General features: G+C 50.4%; 1 protein-coding gene across 1 annotated transcript; it reads right to left on the minus strand.

Annotated features, from left to right (window-relative positions):
* Nucleotides 1–2363: 2363 nt before the first annotated feature.
* On the minus strand, nt 2364–10075 carry PGLS (6-phosphogluconolactonase). Its single transcript, XM_055344925.1, has 5 exons — nt 9547–10075; nt 5751–5858; nt 5201–5302; nt 4774–4914; nt 2364–2724 (listed from the first exon to the last, which is right to left on the minus strand). The coding sequence occupies exons 1-5, from the start codon at nt 9832–9834 to the stop codon at nt 2587–2589; spliced, it is 777 nt and encodes a 258-aa protein (XP_055200900.1). The 5' UTR covers nt 9835–10075; the 3' UTR covers nt 2364–2586.
* Between the last annotated feature and the right edge of the window lie 3269 nt (nt 10076–13344).

Genomic DNA, 13344 nt, shown 5'->3' on the forward strand with positions numbered 1-13344 from the left:
TCACAGGCTGTCAGACGAAGGGGGTGTTGAGTTCCAGGGGCCGGAATGTGGATGTGATGACTGGAGCATGTGCAGCCCACCTTGGACCATAAGGTGAAACCCACATAATGACAATGACCCAACTATGATGTGGGAACCAGGGGTCCCGGAAGAGTTCATGACATTGCTCCATCAACCTTGGGTGGCATCCCTTCAGAAAAAAAGCTAACTCTCCATTTTGTTTAAACCACCAGGAACATCTGACTGTAATCCTCACCAATGCCCCAGGTTCATGTCTTCTCTTGACAACCATCACTCGTTGCCAGACTGACTATCATCCTTGAATGATGTGCCAGGGATGCAGAAGTGGGCAAAACAGACCATGGTCAGTCCCCATGGACCATCAGTTGGCACAGCAACAAAACGGTCAGATAATGTTAAAGGTAAGGAAGAAAAATGGAATGGGAAGAGGGAGAAAGTACCAGGGGTGGAGCATGATCAGGGAGGTGATGTGCCTCAACCTAAAGCAAGTGAGGGCCCAAGTCATGCAAAAAGCTGGAGAAAAAAAGAATACTGGGTAGTGCACATGCAAAGGCCCTGAGGTGGGGATTGACAGGTCTGGCACAGCACGAGGTGGGGAGGCTGAGGGGAGGTGAGTGAGGGGCAGACACAAGCAGGTCTGAGCAGGGGCGGGGGTGCTCCTACAGGAGAGGGGCAGAAAGGGGACCTGTCCCAGAGGCCCCCCACATGGGGTCCCCATGCCTATCTCATCACTTCCCTCTGCTTCTTGGCACCCCTGTCCTGGCTTCTGCCTGAAGCACCTGGGTCATGGCCACCTGCTGTTGCCCAAGCCCATGGCTGGGTTGCTTTCTCTGCTTCTCTTCACGTTTCCGCCCTGGCCCTGACCCACTTCCTCACTCTCACATCTGAGTGATTGACCCAGACAAGATGTTAAAGGAAACTTCACTTTCTGTGGTTTTTGGCTTCGGAGTTTCAATCCCCACAGCCTGACCAGGTGCCTCTGTGGGACGTGCCCAGCCCCCAAACTTGGCATAGCTCAAGCATGGCTGGGGGCCCCCCCGTGCCCACCAGCCTCCCCCGCTGCAAGCCCTGGTGCCATGAAGCTGACAGGTGGGGTCATGCAGTCACACTGTGGGAAAATGCTACAGCCTGGAACATCACAGACTGAGGCGTCCTGGCACATTCAAGGCTCTGAGAAGGCCCGCAGCATAGTAGGACAGAGGCTGCCACTGGCCCTATGTGTGCAGGGAGAGCTCAGTCAAGTGTATCTGGGGTGAATGGTATACCCCAAAAGGATATGTCCACAGGCTACTATAAAAAAAGAACAAAACACGTGTTGATAAGGATGTGAAGACATTGGAACACTTGGGCACTGCTGGCAGGAATATAAAATGGTGCAGCCACTGTAGGAACCAGTATGGAGGTTCCTCAAAATTTAACCATAGCATCACCAAATGAATCAGCAAGTCCACTGCTAGAAATATCTCCAAAGAACTGAAAGCCGGGTCTTGAGCTATTTATATAACTGTGTTCACAGCAGCACTATCACAATAAACAAAGTGTGGAAGCAACCCAAGTGTCTACTGACAGATGAATGGAAAAATGTGTGGCACATACATACAATGGAACATTCTTCGGCCATAAAGAGGAAGGAGATCCTGACCCCGGCTACATGAATGAACCTTGAGGACATGAGACTGAATTAGGGTAATGGACAGTGATGATAGCTGCACAATGGTGTGAACATACTTAATACCCCTGAACTGGACTCTTAAAAATGGCTACGATGGTTAAATTTTGTTATGTGTTTTTTAACACAGACACACACACACACACACACACACACACACACACACACACACACAGAGGATATGTCCCCTGGAGCCTCAGATTGTGACCTTATTTGCAACTATAATTCTTAAGGATCTTGAGAAGAGTTCACCCCGGATCTAGGGTTGTCCTATAGCCAATGACAGATGTTCTCACTAGACCGGTAGAGAACACAGAGAGACACTGAGGGAGAAGGACACAGGACACGAGAGGCAGAGACTGGAATGATGTGTCCACAAGTCAAGGCCTGTGAAGAGTGCCAGCAGTCACCAAAACCCAGAAGAGAGGCACAGGACAGATTCTCCCTCAGAGCCTCCAGAAGGGAGGACCTATGGACACCTTGACTTCAGACCTCTGACCTCCTGAACTGGGCAACCATAAATTTTGTGGTACTTTGCTCCGGCAGCCCCGGGAAACTCCCCCAGGGTGCCCATCCCTGACTTCCATGCACTGGGACACGGGCTTCAGGTCACACGGTCAGCCTGGGCATCCCTGGTCCCGCTGCCCTCCAAGGACCACGAGACAGTGGAGACTTCAAGCAAATGCTCCATTTAATATCTGGTCACCCCGAGCCACGGCTGGTGGGCTGAGCACCCCAGGGCAGGGCTGACGGCTGGATCCTGTGACCTTCCAGCAGCACCACGTAGCTTTCTGAAAATGAAGCCTGAAGTGGTGATGGCAGCGGGATCCCGCCCAGGAAGGTCCCTGCCCACAAGGGCTTTTTGTGGTCCCCGCTGCGGTGTCCCTTGGGGCCAGCTACAACGTGGAATGCTTCTCAAAGGGCACAGTCAGGAGTCGGGCAGCTGCCTCGTCCAGGAACCAGCAAAGTTTCCCTGTGTGGGGCTGGACCAGGGCGGCGGGGAGGGGGTTCTCCTCCTTGTCCTCCAAAATCCGCTGCATAGAAAGGGCAGTAGCATGAAAGCATGAGGCCCACCAGCACCCCCAGCACCCCTCAGAGCTCCCATGACCCCCCCACCCCCACAGACAAGACTCTCCTACTCTCAACATGTGATGTTGCCTTGCCAGCTGTCCTAGCTTTAACCAACCAGCAGGTCCTTTCCTTTTCTACCTATCACCTGTGACTGCTCAATATGAGGGTCAGCTCCCCTTCCCTGCACAGGCTAGAGTCACACTTTTGCTCTGCAGATCACACACTGTCTCAGTCACAACTACTCTGCTCTGCTGTTACACAGTAAAAGGTGTTAGTAGATGACACATCGACAAACGGGCACAGCCTATTCCTGTAAAGCTTTATTTATGGACATTGCGATCCAAATTCCATAGAATTTTCACGTGTCAGAGAATACTGATTTTGCTTTTTTTTCCTGTTTGCTTTAGAATCCTTCTTAGCTGGTGGGATTTGGTCCTTCGGGCCATGGTGTGCTGATCCCCTGATGTGACCTCACGATGAGTAGGAATTATAAATACCACTTTCTAATAGCCAGGCCTATCTCATGCACTCATTTACTCTGCCCACAGCCCTATGAGGTCACCTCTGTTCCCACCCCCATTTTATAGTTGGGGAAGCTGTGGCTTGGGTGGCCTCATGTGAGCTAAAATCGCCTGGACTGACCATCAGGAGGTCCATGGGGAGGGGCCCTCCCAACCCACCTTGCAGATGGGAAAGTAGAGGCTTGGGGCGGGGGTAAAGTGGCTGCCCAAGGCCTTGCTGGGCATCGCCGGTAGGGATGCTGGTCTGCTGGATTCTTTACAGTCTGCACCCTTAACCCCAACACCAAGCACCCTGTGAGGACATCTGGGCTCAACAGTTTGGGAGGACGAATTATTATTTGTTAATTTTTAAAAACATTTCCCCTTTATTCCATAGTTGGCCTTTTCAGTGACAGTGATTAAAATATATTTTTATTATCTTATTAATAGCTTATCTATTCTATATTTTCCTAAAATGCTATGCATATAATTTTTTCTTATTCCTCCATTTTTTTTACCTATTCCTACTACATAATTCTTCCCCCTGATTAGTTTTGTCAGACGTCTATCTTTGGGAATCTATCACCATTAAGCTTTTAAGAATATTAACCAATTCATCAATTTCTTTTTTTTTTTTTAATATTGTATTTATTTATTTCAGACAGAGAGAGAGCAAACGAACAGGGGAAGAAGCAGATGGAGAGGGAGAAAGATTCCAAAGCAGACTCCGTGATGAGCACAGAGCCAGACATGGGGCTCAAGCTCACGACCATGAGATCACTACCCAGCCAAAACCAAGAGTCAGACACTTAACCCACTGAGTCACCCAGGCACCCCTTAACTAATTCATTAATTTCTGATTTTATTTTATTTTTTTAAAAGATTTATTTATTTATTCATGAGAGAGAGAGGCAGGCAGAGACATAAGCTCTACTTAGGGAGCCCGATGTGGGATCTGATCCCTGGACCTGGGATCACGCCCTGAGACAAAGGCAGATGCTCAACCACTGAGCCACCCAGGCGTCCCTAATTTCTGACTTTAATGTCAGTTATTCCTTCCACTGACTTTCTCTAATTTATGTTATCATTCTTTTTCCTAAATCTAAAGTGCTCAATTTAACTTTTTTTTTAATTTAATATTTTTTTTTTAAGATTCTGTTTTTAAGTAATTTCTACACCCAATATGGGCCTTGAACTTACACCCTAGAGATCAAGAGTCACATGCTCTACCGACTGAGTCAGCCAGGTGCCCCTATTTAACAATTTTTAAAACTGCCTTTTTTACACTATGAATTTACCTCTGAGTACAGCTCTAGCTTCATCCCATCAATTTGATTTCATAACAGTTTGTTCTTAACTAACCTTTAATTAGTTTCCATCTCCTCTTCAACCCAAGAATTACTAAAGTACTCTGAGACCTGGTACTTCCAGTACAATAATGTCTGGGGCTCTATTCTATCCCCGGGCCCATATGCCTGTGACCTTCTTAGGAATGAGGCCCTCAGTCATTACCTTCAGGACAGCAGCCTTGCCTTCTCCAGTTGCCACAAAGATGACAGTTCGGGCCGCATTCAGCACAGGAAGTGTGAGGGTCACGCGCTGTGGTGGTGGCTTTGGGGAATCACTGATGGGGGCAACAATCTTCTCCCGTTCCTAGGGGAGGGAGGCCCAGAGTGGAGATAGAAGGACAATGACACTTCAACTTCTTGTGAGCTCATACACACTTAGCATGGTCCATCCATCATTCCATCCCCTCCTACTAATCCTGTGGTGCTTGATCTAAACCTTCACTTTAAGATGGGTGAACTGAGGCTCAAAAGAGTTAAGCCCAGCCAACTGGCAAAGGCTGCCTCAAATCCCGCTGTGGGTACCCAGCCACCCAAAAGTGGCCCTCCCTCTGGAAGTCCTGGTCAGCAGAGGCCCATATGGGTGTGCTTACCTGCAGGAGGGGGTGGTCTGGGAAGAGTGAGCAGGTGTGGCCATCAGGACCCACCCCGAGAATTAGCAGGTCAAAAACTGGAATAGAGTCCCCTTGGAAGGCCTGGGTGGGAAAAAAGACAGTCCTGACAGGTTGTGGGGGATACTCCAAGGGCACAAACAAACAGTAGTCAGAAAAAGAATCCCAAGTGGTTATAACACAGGGTGCAAGACTCAGCCTCACCTGCATGAAAGGGACTCTATGAGGTTCCATATTTCACCTATCTGACTGGCCAAGAGTCTGGGGACACAACTGTCCCCAAGATGTGAGAACCCAGGCCCGCTCCCAGAGTGTCAGAAGCTAGGCTTCCCTCAGGGATCCAAAGGTGGGGCTGTGGCCTCTCAGAAGGGAGATCCTCAAAGGCATCTGTCCAGGGTGGAACCGCATTTGCCAACTGTCCTTGTAGAGGGGGGTAGATTTTGCTGGTGACAATCACGCAGTGCCGCCTGCAGGGCTGCTCCATCACCACTGTATGGATGAGGCCTCCCTGGGGCCACACTCTGGGACTCACCTGTCTCAGCTTCTTGGCATAGTCCTCGGCTGCCTCCTCCACAGGTAGCTGGGGGTTAATGGTGATCACCTGGCTGTCAGGAATGGGCAGCCTGGAGAGCAAGTGGGTCTGCAGGAGATGGAGGGACAAAGTCACCAACAGCAACACATGGTTCCCAGAGGCATGAGGATGCCTCCAGGACAGGACTGCCATTACACCCACCTCCTGTGGGAGTCAGGAACGCAATGGCATTCCACCAGGAGTCTTTCTCAAGTCCAGCAGGATTGGGGGCCTCCTGGCCCCAGCCTGCACCTGAGTAGCCACACCACAGCCCTGTTTCCAAGCCCCCAGGGTTCCCTGCACCTCAGGATCAAACCCAGCCCCTCTCTGCCCTCCATGAGGTCCTGCTGACCTTGCCACCCCAACCCACACGTAAGCCACTGCTCCTGCCTGGGAAACTGGCAGTCCAGCAGGATTGGGGGCCTCCTGGCCCCAGCCTGCACCCGAGTAGCCACACCACAGCCCTGTTTCCAAGCCCCCAGGGTTCCCTGCACCTCAGGATCAAACCCAGCCCCTCTCTGCCCTCCATGAGGTCCTGCTGACCTTGCCACCCCAACCCACACGTAAGCCACTGCTCCTGCCTGGGAAACATCCTTCAGACCACCTTTACCGAGCATCCACCCGTTTGTCCCCTCATTGTGGCCTGGAGGCGCCACAACTTTGATAAGCATTGACTTCTCTTCCAAGCTGCCACTACAGGGTGCCCATGCCCAGCATATAGCACACATCATAGCCTCTGAAAGATGGATTTAATTTCTGTGGAAGCACCTGGAGTCAGGCCTCCTACAAGGTGGAGGGCTCCAGCCCTTTCCCTCATCTCCCCAGATGAGCCTTTGATCTGCTCTGGGACAGACACTGCTGACCCCTACCTTGGTACCTCCCTTCACACAGGATCTTGGCAGCCTTTGCCACAGAGATAATGCCAAGCTGAGCCACACAGAAAAAGAAGGAAGCAGAAAAAAATATTGCCTTTAGAGGGGGCGACAGGGACACGGAGTAAACATGCCATACCACATAGGGCTGACTGCCCTGAACAGTGGCCTGAGGAGTAAGAGCTCTGTATTGAGAATAACGGGGAGCCAAGGACGGTATGTAAGCCAAGGAGGGACGGGGTCAGATCTGTTGTTGGAAAGACCTCTCTGCTTTGTCCAAGGTCCCCATCTATACACATTCTCAGGGATTACGCTGAGCAAAGCCAAGCCAACGGGGAATTTCAGTCCCGTGATCCTCTCCTTAGCTGCACTTTGCCTACAGGCTCGGAGCCATTCCCTCCTCCTCTGGCTGGGCTCCTACCAGGGAATCAGCGGCTGGAGTGTCAGGCAGGCAGGTTCCTGGAAGTGGAACTGCTGGTTGATCGGACTGTTTCTCTCTTAACATTCTGCAGGCATTGAGGAACCATTCCCAGGAAGGAGGCAGCCCCAGCTAATCTTCCCAGCCCAGATGAAGCCCAGACCTCAGCAGTAGAAACCCATAGAGCATACAAGGTGAACAGGAGACCATCCACACCTAGAGAGCCCGAAGGGACACGGGATCCGTCCTTGAGGATAGAAGCAATCCTGCATTCCTATACTGGGTTGACTCATGGCCCCCCAAATTCATGTCCACCCAGAACCTCAGAATGTGAGCTTCTTTGGAAGAGAAGATGTCATTAGATGTCATTAGCTTTACAGATGTCATTAGCTGACTTCATAGATTAGTGTGGGCCCTAAATCTAATGACTGGTATACTTCTAAGGACAGGACACAGAGAGAATCAGAGAAGGCCATGAACAGACAGACGCAGAGACTGAAGGCCAAGAAACACGTGGAGCCCTCAGAGGCTGGAAGAGGCCAGGGATCCTCCCCTTGAGCCTCCAGAGGAAGTAAGGCCTTGCCAACACCTGGATTCCAGGTTCTGGCCTCCAGAACTGAGAAAATAAATTCTTGTTGTTTTAAGCCACCTAGTTTGTGGTCCTTTGTTATGGCAGCCCCAGGGAATCACATGACTCCTCTCACCAGGGAACTGGCAAAAGCAGCAAATCCTTGCCCCACATCTGTTCTCACAGCATAGTGTTTGCCTTCGCCATACCCCTTCTGCCCCAGCTCTGCGCACGGCCAGGTCCTCACACCTCCAGGCCTCAGCTCAACAAACATCATCCCTCAAAGCACCCCTGCCCCACCGTCCCCACTGAAGGATCTCCCCGGGCTCTTCCTATCTTACACTATTACTTTTGTCTACACTGCATTATGTGAATGCTCTGAGTGTATTTCCCTTGTTTATTGCCCTGTGCGTAGGTGGCCAATGCCTCACTATGAGTCCCATGAGGGAACTGCCCAGCACCCTGCTGTGTCCCCAGTGCTGGATACAGGGACACAAACAAACATCCCTGGAATTTTTTTTTTTTTTAACTGTTTTGTTAGAATTTTGTTACATGAGCAAGTACAATTTTCCTAATTAAAAAAAAAAAGCAAAAGTTCTTCAAATTCATTCAAAGTAGAAAGAAACACGAGGGGACAGCTGGGAAGCTCAGCGGTTGAGCGTGTCTGCCTTTGGCTCAGGTCATGATCCTGGGTTCCCGGGATCAAGTCCCACTTCGGGCTCCGTGCAGGGAGTCTGCTTCTCCCTCTGCCTGTATCTCTGCCTCTCTCTGTGTGTTTGGAAGGAAAGGAAGGAAAGGAAGGAAAGGAAAGGAAGGAGGAAGGAAGGAAGGAAGGAAGGAAGGAAGGAAGGAAGGAAGGAAGGAAGGAAGGAAGGAAGGAAGGAAGGAAGGAAGGAAGGAAGGAAGGAAGGAAGGAAGGAAAGATCAAGCCCACTTTTTAATGAAGCTCTTGAGGAAGACAAGGCCCTGCCCCTGAGATATGTCCCAGGTGGTGTCTGAGGGGTCCAGTTCAAACCCTGGCTCCCCCACTGGTCATTAAGTGATCCTGGCACACAAGCTTTCCTCTTCTGGCCCGTTTCTCCATCTATGAAACGGAGGAACTAACAGTCTCCACCTCACAGGTTATTGCGAAATTTCATGAGATGGTGTGGATAAAGTGCTTCGCAATCAGTAGACCTTCCTTCTTATGACAAAACAAAGAACCCCAGAAAATCAGCTCAAGCTTCTATGCAAAGAGACAGCAACACACCCAGGACCCAGTGACCTGAAGCCTCTGGCCACGACCGCCCCTGCCACACCTCCCTGGGCGCATTTTTCCACGTCTAGGGCGGGAGGGGTTGCCTCAGATGCAGGCGGAGAACCCCAAGGCGGACCACGCCTCCTCCAGGCCTCAGTTTCCCTGATTCTATAGGACCTGAGCCCACGAGCCAAAGATCACCAGCCTGGGAGGCGACCAGCGCCGAAAAGCTGCGTGCAGATCACCACAAAGGCGTCCAGGTTGGAGATGAGAGAGCTGACACCTCCTGCCTGGCCGCTCCCTAAGTCAGCCCTTGCAAGCTACCAGGCCGGGCGCCTGGGCCTCTCTATCTCTAGGTCACTGTTTCACCTCCACGCCCTCGCCCCGGCGCTTCCCTCTACCTGGCCACCGGGTAAAGCACAACGGGACTTCAAGGCCCCCGCCGGCCCCCAAGGGTGGCAGTGGGTGGGAGTTCAGGGCTCCCAGCCGACCATTCCCAGATGGCGGCAGAGGGCGTCGTGTGACCCTAAGCGACCCCCGTGACGGGGTTCAGGAGGTGGGCGCGGCCTTCTTGAAATGACCCCCAGCGGCCCCCGTAGTCGGGCGCGGACAGTGGGCGCGGCCCTCTCGGCGTGACCCCCGGCGGCCCCCGTAGCTCTCACCCGGTAGAGACCGTACGTGCTCTCGGCGTGCTCGAAGGGCACGAGGCGCTCGTCGCAGAAGCCCACGGTCCAGCGTGCGAGGCCGGCGGGGCCGGCGGGGGCGGCGGCGGCGGGCAGCTCACGAGCCAGCATGGAGACTAGGCTGCCGCCCGACAGGCCGAGCGCGAAGCGGGCGCGAGCCCCCGCCAGGCAGCACGCCGCCCGCTGCGCCACCAGTTGTGCTAGCGACGCGCCCAGCTCCTGCGGGCTCGAGAAGACCGAGATGAGGCCCGGGGCCGGCGCGGCCATGGCGACGGCGGCGGCGGGGAGGCGGAAGCGCTCCGGGCAGCCTCCAGTGCGCCTGCGCGGAAGCCGGCCCCGCCGCTCGGCTGTCAGGACCTTCGGGCGGCCGCCTATGGCGCATGCGCAGTCCCACGAGTGAGGGCGCGGAGGGGAACCGCCGTAGACCCGAAGGGGCTTATTGATTCTCTGCACGCAGTGCCCGAGCTCCTTCCTGGGCTGGGGCAGGCGGAACCGATGCGGTTGCCCTCGGCCTCGTGGTGTCAGGGCGGGGCCGGAGAGAGGACCCTAGAGCTGGGGTCCCCAAGAGGGGACTGAGGGGTGGGATGGATGGAGGAGATGGGAGACTTCCTGGAGAAAGGCACATTTTGATGGACTTTGTCATAACATTTATCTTGTTGCTTTTTGTTGTCTCCCTCTTTTAATTAAAATACAAGCGACATGAGGGCAGGGTTTGTTTTGTTCACTGATGCCTCGAAGCCTCCTAAACCGTCATGCCTGGTGCAGTGGTGGGCCTGAAAACATAATTGTTGAATTGCTTCTGCAAATGCTACCTGGGGATCTCTGTGTCTCCATGAGGACCCAGAGAGGTCTGCACACTGGCTTGTCTCCCCTAGAATGGGGCAGATGGGTCTTGGCTGATGAGAAAGGGTATTCCAGGGAACAGCGTGGGCAGAGATGGCTGAAAAGGGGAGAAGGCCTGGCGGGCCTGGGTAACTGAGCCACTTATTGGGGTTGGAGGGGATAATTCAGTACCCTATAGTAAGTGCAAGGAGACATGTATATAGGTAGTGCATCTTTAAAATCAGTAACAAGTGAAGAAAACAGTCCATTTACAATAACGACAAAAAGAATGAGATACTTAATAATGAATTGCAAAACTTGTGCACTGGAAACTATAAAGCTCTGCTGAAAAAAAATAAAGGTGATCTAAATGGGAAGACACCTTATATTTGTGAATTGGAAGATTTATTATTTTTTTTGAATTGGAAGATTTAATATTAAGGTAGCAGTACTCCCCAAATTGGTCTACAGATTTAATGCAATTGCTATCAAAGTTTGGACTTCCTTTCTCATAGAAATTGACAAGCGGATCCCAAAATTCAATATGGAATTGCAAGAGGCCCCAAGTAGCCGAAACAATTTTGAAAAAGAACAAAGTTGGAAGACTCACACTTCCTGATTTCAAACTTACTATAAAGCTGCAGTAATCCAGACAGTGTGGTATTGGCATAAGGAGAGACATCAATGATGAGAATTGAGAATGCAGAAGTATGTATCTGGTCAGTGACTTTTTTTTTAAAGATTTATTCATTTGAGAGAGTGTGTTGCACACGAGTAGAGGGAGGGGCAGAAGGGGAGGAAGAGGGAAAGAATCTCAAGCAGACTCTGCGCTGAGCACAAAACCAAACGTGGGACTCAATCTCAACCCCAAGATCATGACCTGAGCACCCAGGCACCTGAGTGTGGTTGATGAATCTTTAACAAGGGTGCCAGGATCATTCCATGAGAAAAAAAAAAGGGGGTATTTTCAACAAATAGAACAGGATAGTCACATGTAAAAGAATGAAATTAGACCCTGTAGTTGGAGAATTGCAGACCCTCCCCCAATCGCCAAATGTATGTACACACAATCCTCAGAATATGTAGATCTGTTGGGATACTTGGCAAGGAGAAATAAAAGTTGCAGATGGAATTAGACTGCTAATCAGCTGTCCTTAAAATAGGTTACCTAGATGGGCCCCATGTAATCAGAGTCCCTATAAATGGAATAAAGAAGCAGAGGAGAAAGAACCAGAGGAATGACAGCATGAGAAAGACTCACCCACTGTTGTCTTAGAAAATGGAAGAAGGGGCAATGAGCCAAGGAATGTGGGTGGCATCTAAAAGCCAAAAAAGGCAAAGGAAATTGGTTCTCTTAACCTCTAGAAGGAATGCAGCCATGCCAATGCCTTGATTTTAATCAAGTGAGATCCATTTCTGACTTCTGAACTTCCAAACTATAAGAAAATAAATTGGTGTTATTTTAAGCCAGTAAGTCTGTGGTATTTGTTACATCAGCAATGGAAAAATAATACAGAGCCCCATCTCACACCATAATATAAGAACTAAAATGGAGTGGGGCACCTGGCTGGCTCAGTCAGAACATGCGACTTTTCAATCGGAGAAGGACAAACAGTGTATGTTCTCATTCATTTGGGGAATATGAATAATAGTGAAGGGGAATATAAGGGAAGGGAGAAGAAATGTGTGGGAGATATCAGAAAGGGAGACAGAACATAGAGACTCCTAACTCTGGGAAACGAACTAGGGGTGGTGGAAGGGGAGGAGGGCGGGGGGTGGGGGTGAATGGGTGACGGGCACGGAGGGGGACACTTGACGGGATGAGCACTGGGTGTTATTCTGTATGTTGGTAAATTGAACACCAATAAAAATTAATTTATTAAAAAAAAAAGAACATGCGACTTTTGATCTCAGGGTTGTGAGTTCGAGCCCCGTGTTGGGTGTGGAGATTACTTAAAATCTTAAAAATTAAAATGGATTGAAGACCTAAATGTTAGAGTTAACTAAACTCTCTTAGAAGAAAACAAAGGCATAAATCTTTCTAACCTTGGTCTAGACAATGACACCAAAGAACAGGCAACAAAACCAAATAGATGAACTGGACTTCATCAAAATGAAAAACATATTTCAACTGACACCAGCAAGAAAGTGAAAAGAACTCACAGATTGGGAATAATTTGCAAATTATATATGATAAGGATCTAGTGTACTGAATGCATTAAGAACTCTTACAATTCAAATTTTTTTAAAAGACTTTATCCATTTACTCATGAGAGAGAGAGAGAGAGAGGCAGAGACACAGAGGGAGAAGCAGGCTCCATGCAGGGAGCCCAACATGGGACTCAATCCTGGGTCTCCAGGATCATGCCCTGGACTGAAGGCAGCGCTAGACCACTGAGCCACCTGGGCTGCCCACAACTCAATTTTTTAAAACCCAATTTAGAAAAGGGTAAAGGGGGCACCTGGGTGGCTCACTCCATTAAGCAATTGTTTTCAGCTCAAGTCATGATCTCAGGGTCCTGGGATCAAGCCCCATATCGGGCTCCCTGCTCAGTGGGGAGCTCCCTGCTCCCTCCGCTCTTCCCCCCACTCATGCTCACGCTCTCTCTCATATAAATAAAAATCTTAAAAAAATAAAAATGAAAATGGGCAAAGGTCCCAAATAGACATTTCTCCAAAGAAGATACAGAAATCACCAATAACCACATGCAGAGATGTCCTCTTCATTAGCTGCCAGGGAAATGCAAATCAAACTATGAGATACCACTTCACAGACCCAGAATGGTGACTATGATACAAAAGAACAGATGGGATGCCTGGGTGGCTCAGTTAAGTGTTCAACTTTTGGTTCTGGCTCAGGTCATGATCTCATGGGTCATGAGCCCTGAGTGGGCTCTGTGCTTAGCAGGCAGTCTGCTTGAGATTCTCTCCCCCTGCGCCTCCCCCTATTCACCC

Source organism: Nyctereutes procyonoides, unplaced genomic scaffold, assembly GCF_905146905.1.
Source record: "Nyctereutes procyonoides isolate TBG_1078 unplaced genomic scaffold, NYPRO_anot_genome, whole genome shotgun sequence".
Lineage (NCBI taxonomy): Eukaryota > Metazoa > Chordata > Mammalia > Carnivora > Canidae > Nyctereutes > Nyctereutes procyonoides.

Coding starts and splice junctions, on each gene's coding strand:
- PGLS (XM_055344925.1), bottom strand. CDS start 9,834: ATGGCCGCGCCGGCCCCGGGCCTCATCTCGGTCTTCTCGAGCCCGCAG. Junction 5,859..9,546: donor GCACGTACGGTCTCTACCGG/GTGAGAGCTACG, acceptor CATCTCCTGCAG/ACCCACTTGCTCTCCAGGCT. Junction 2,725..4,773: donor GCAAGGCTGCTGTCCTGAAG/GTAATGACTGAG, acceptor CTTTCTATGCAG/CGGATTTTGGAGGACAAGGA.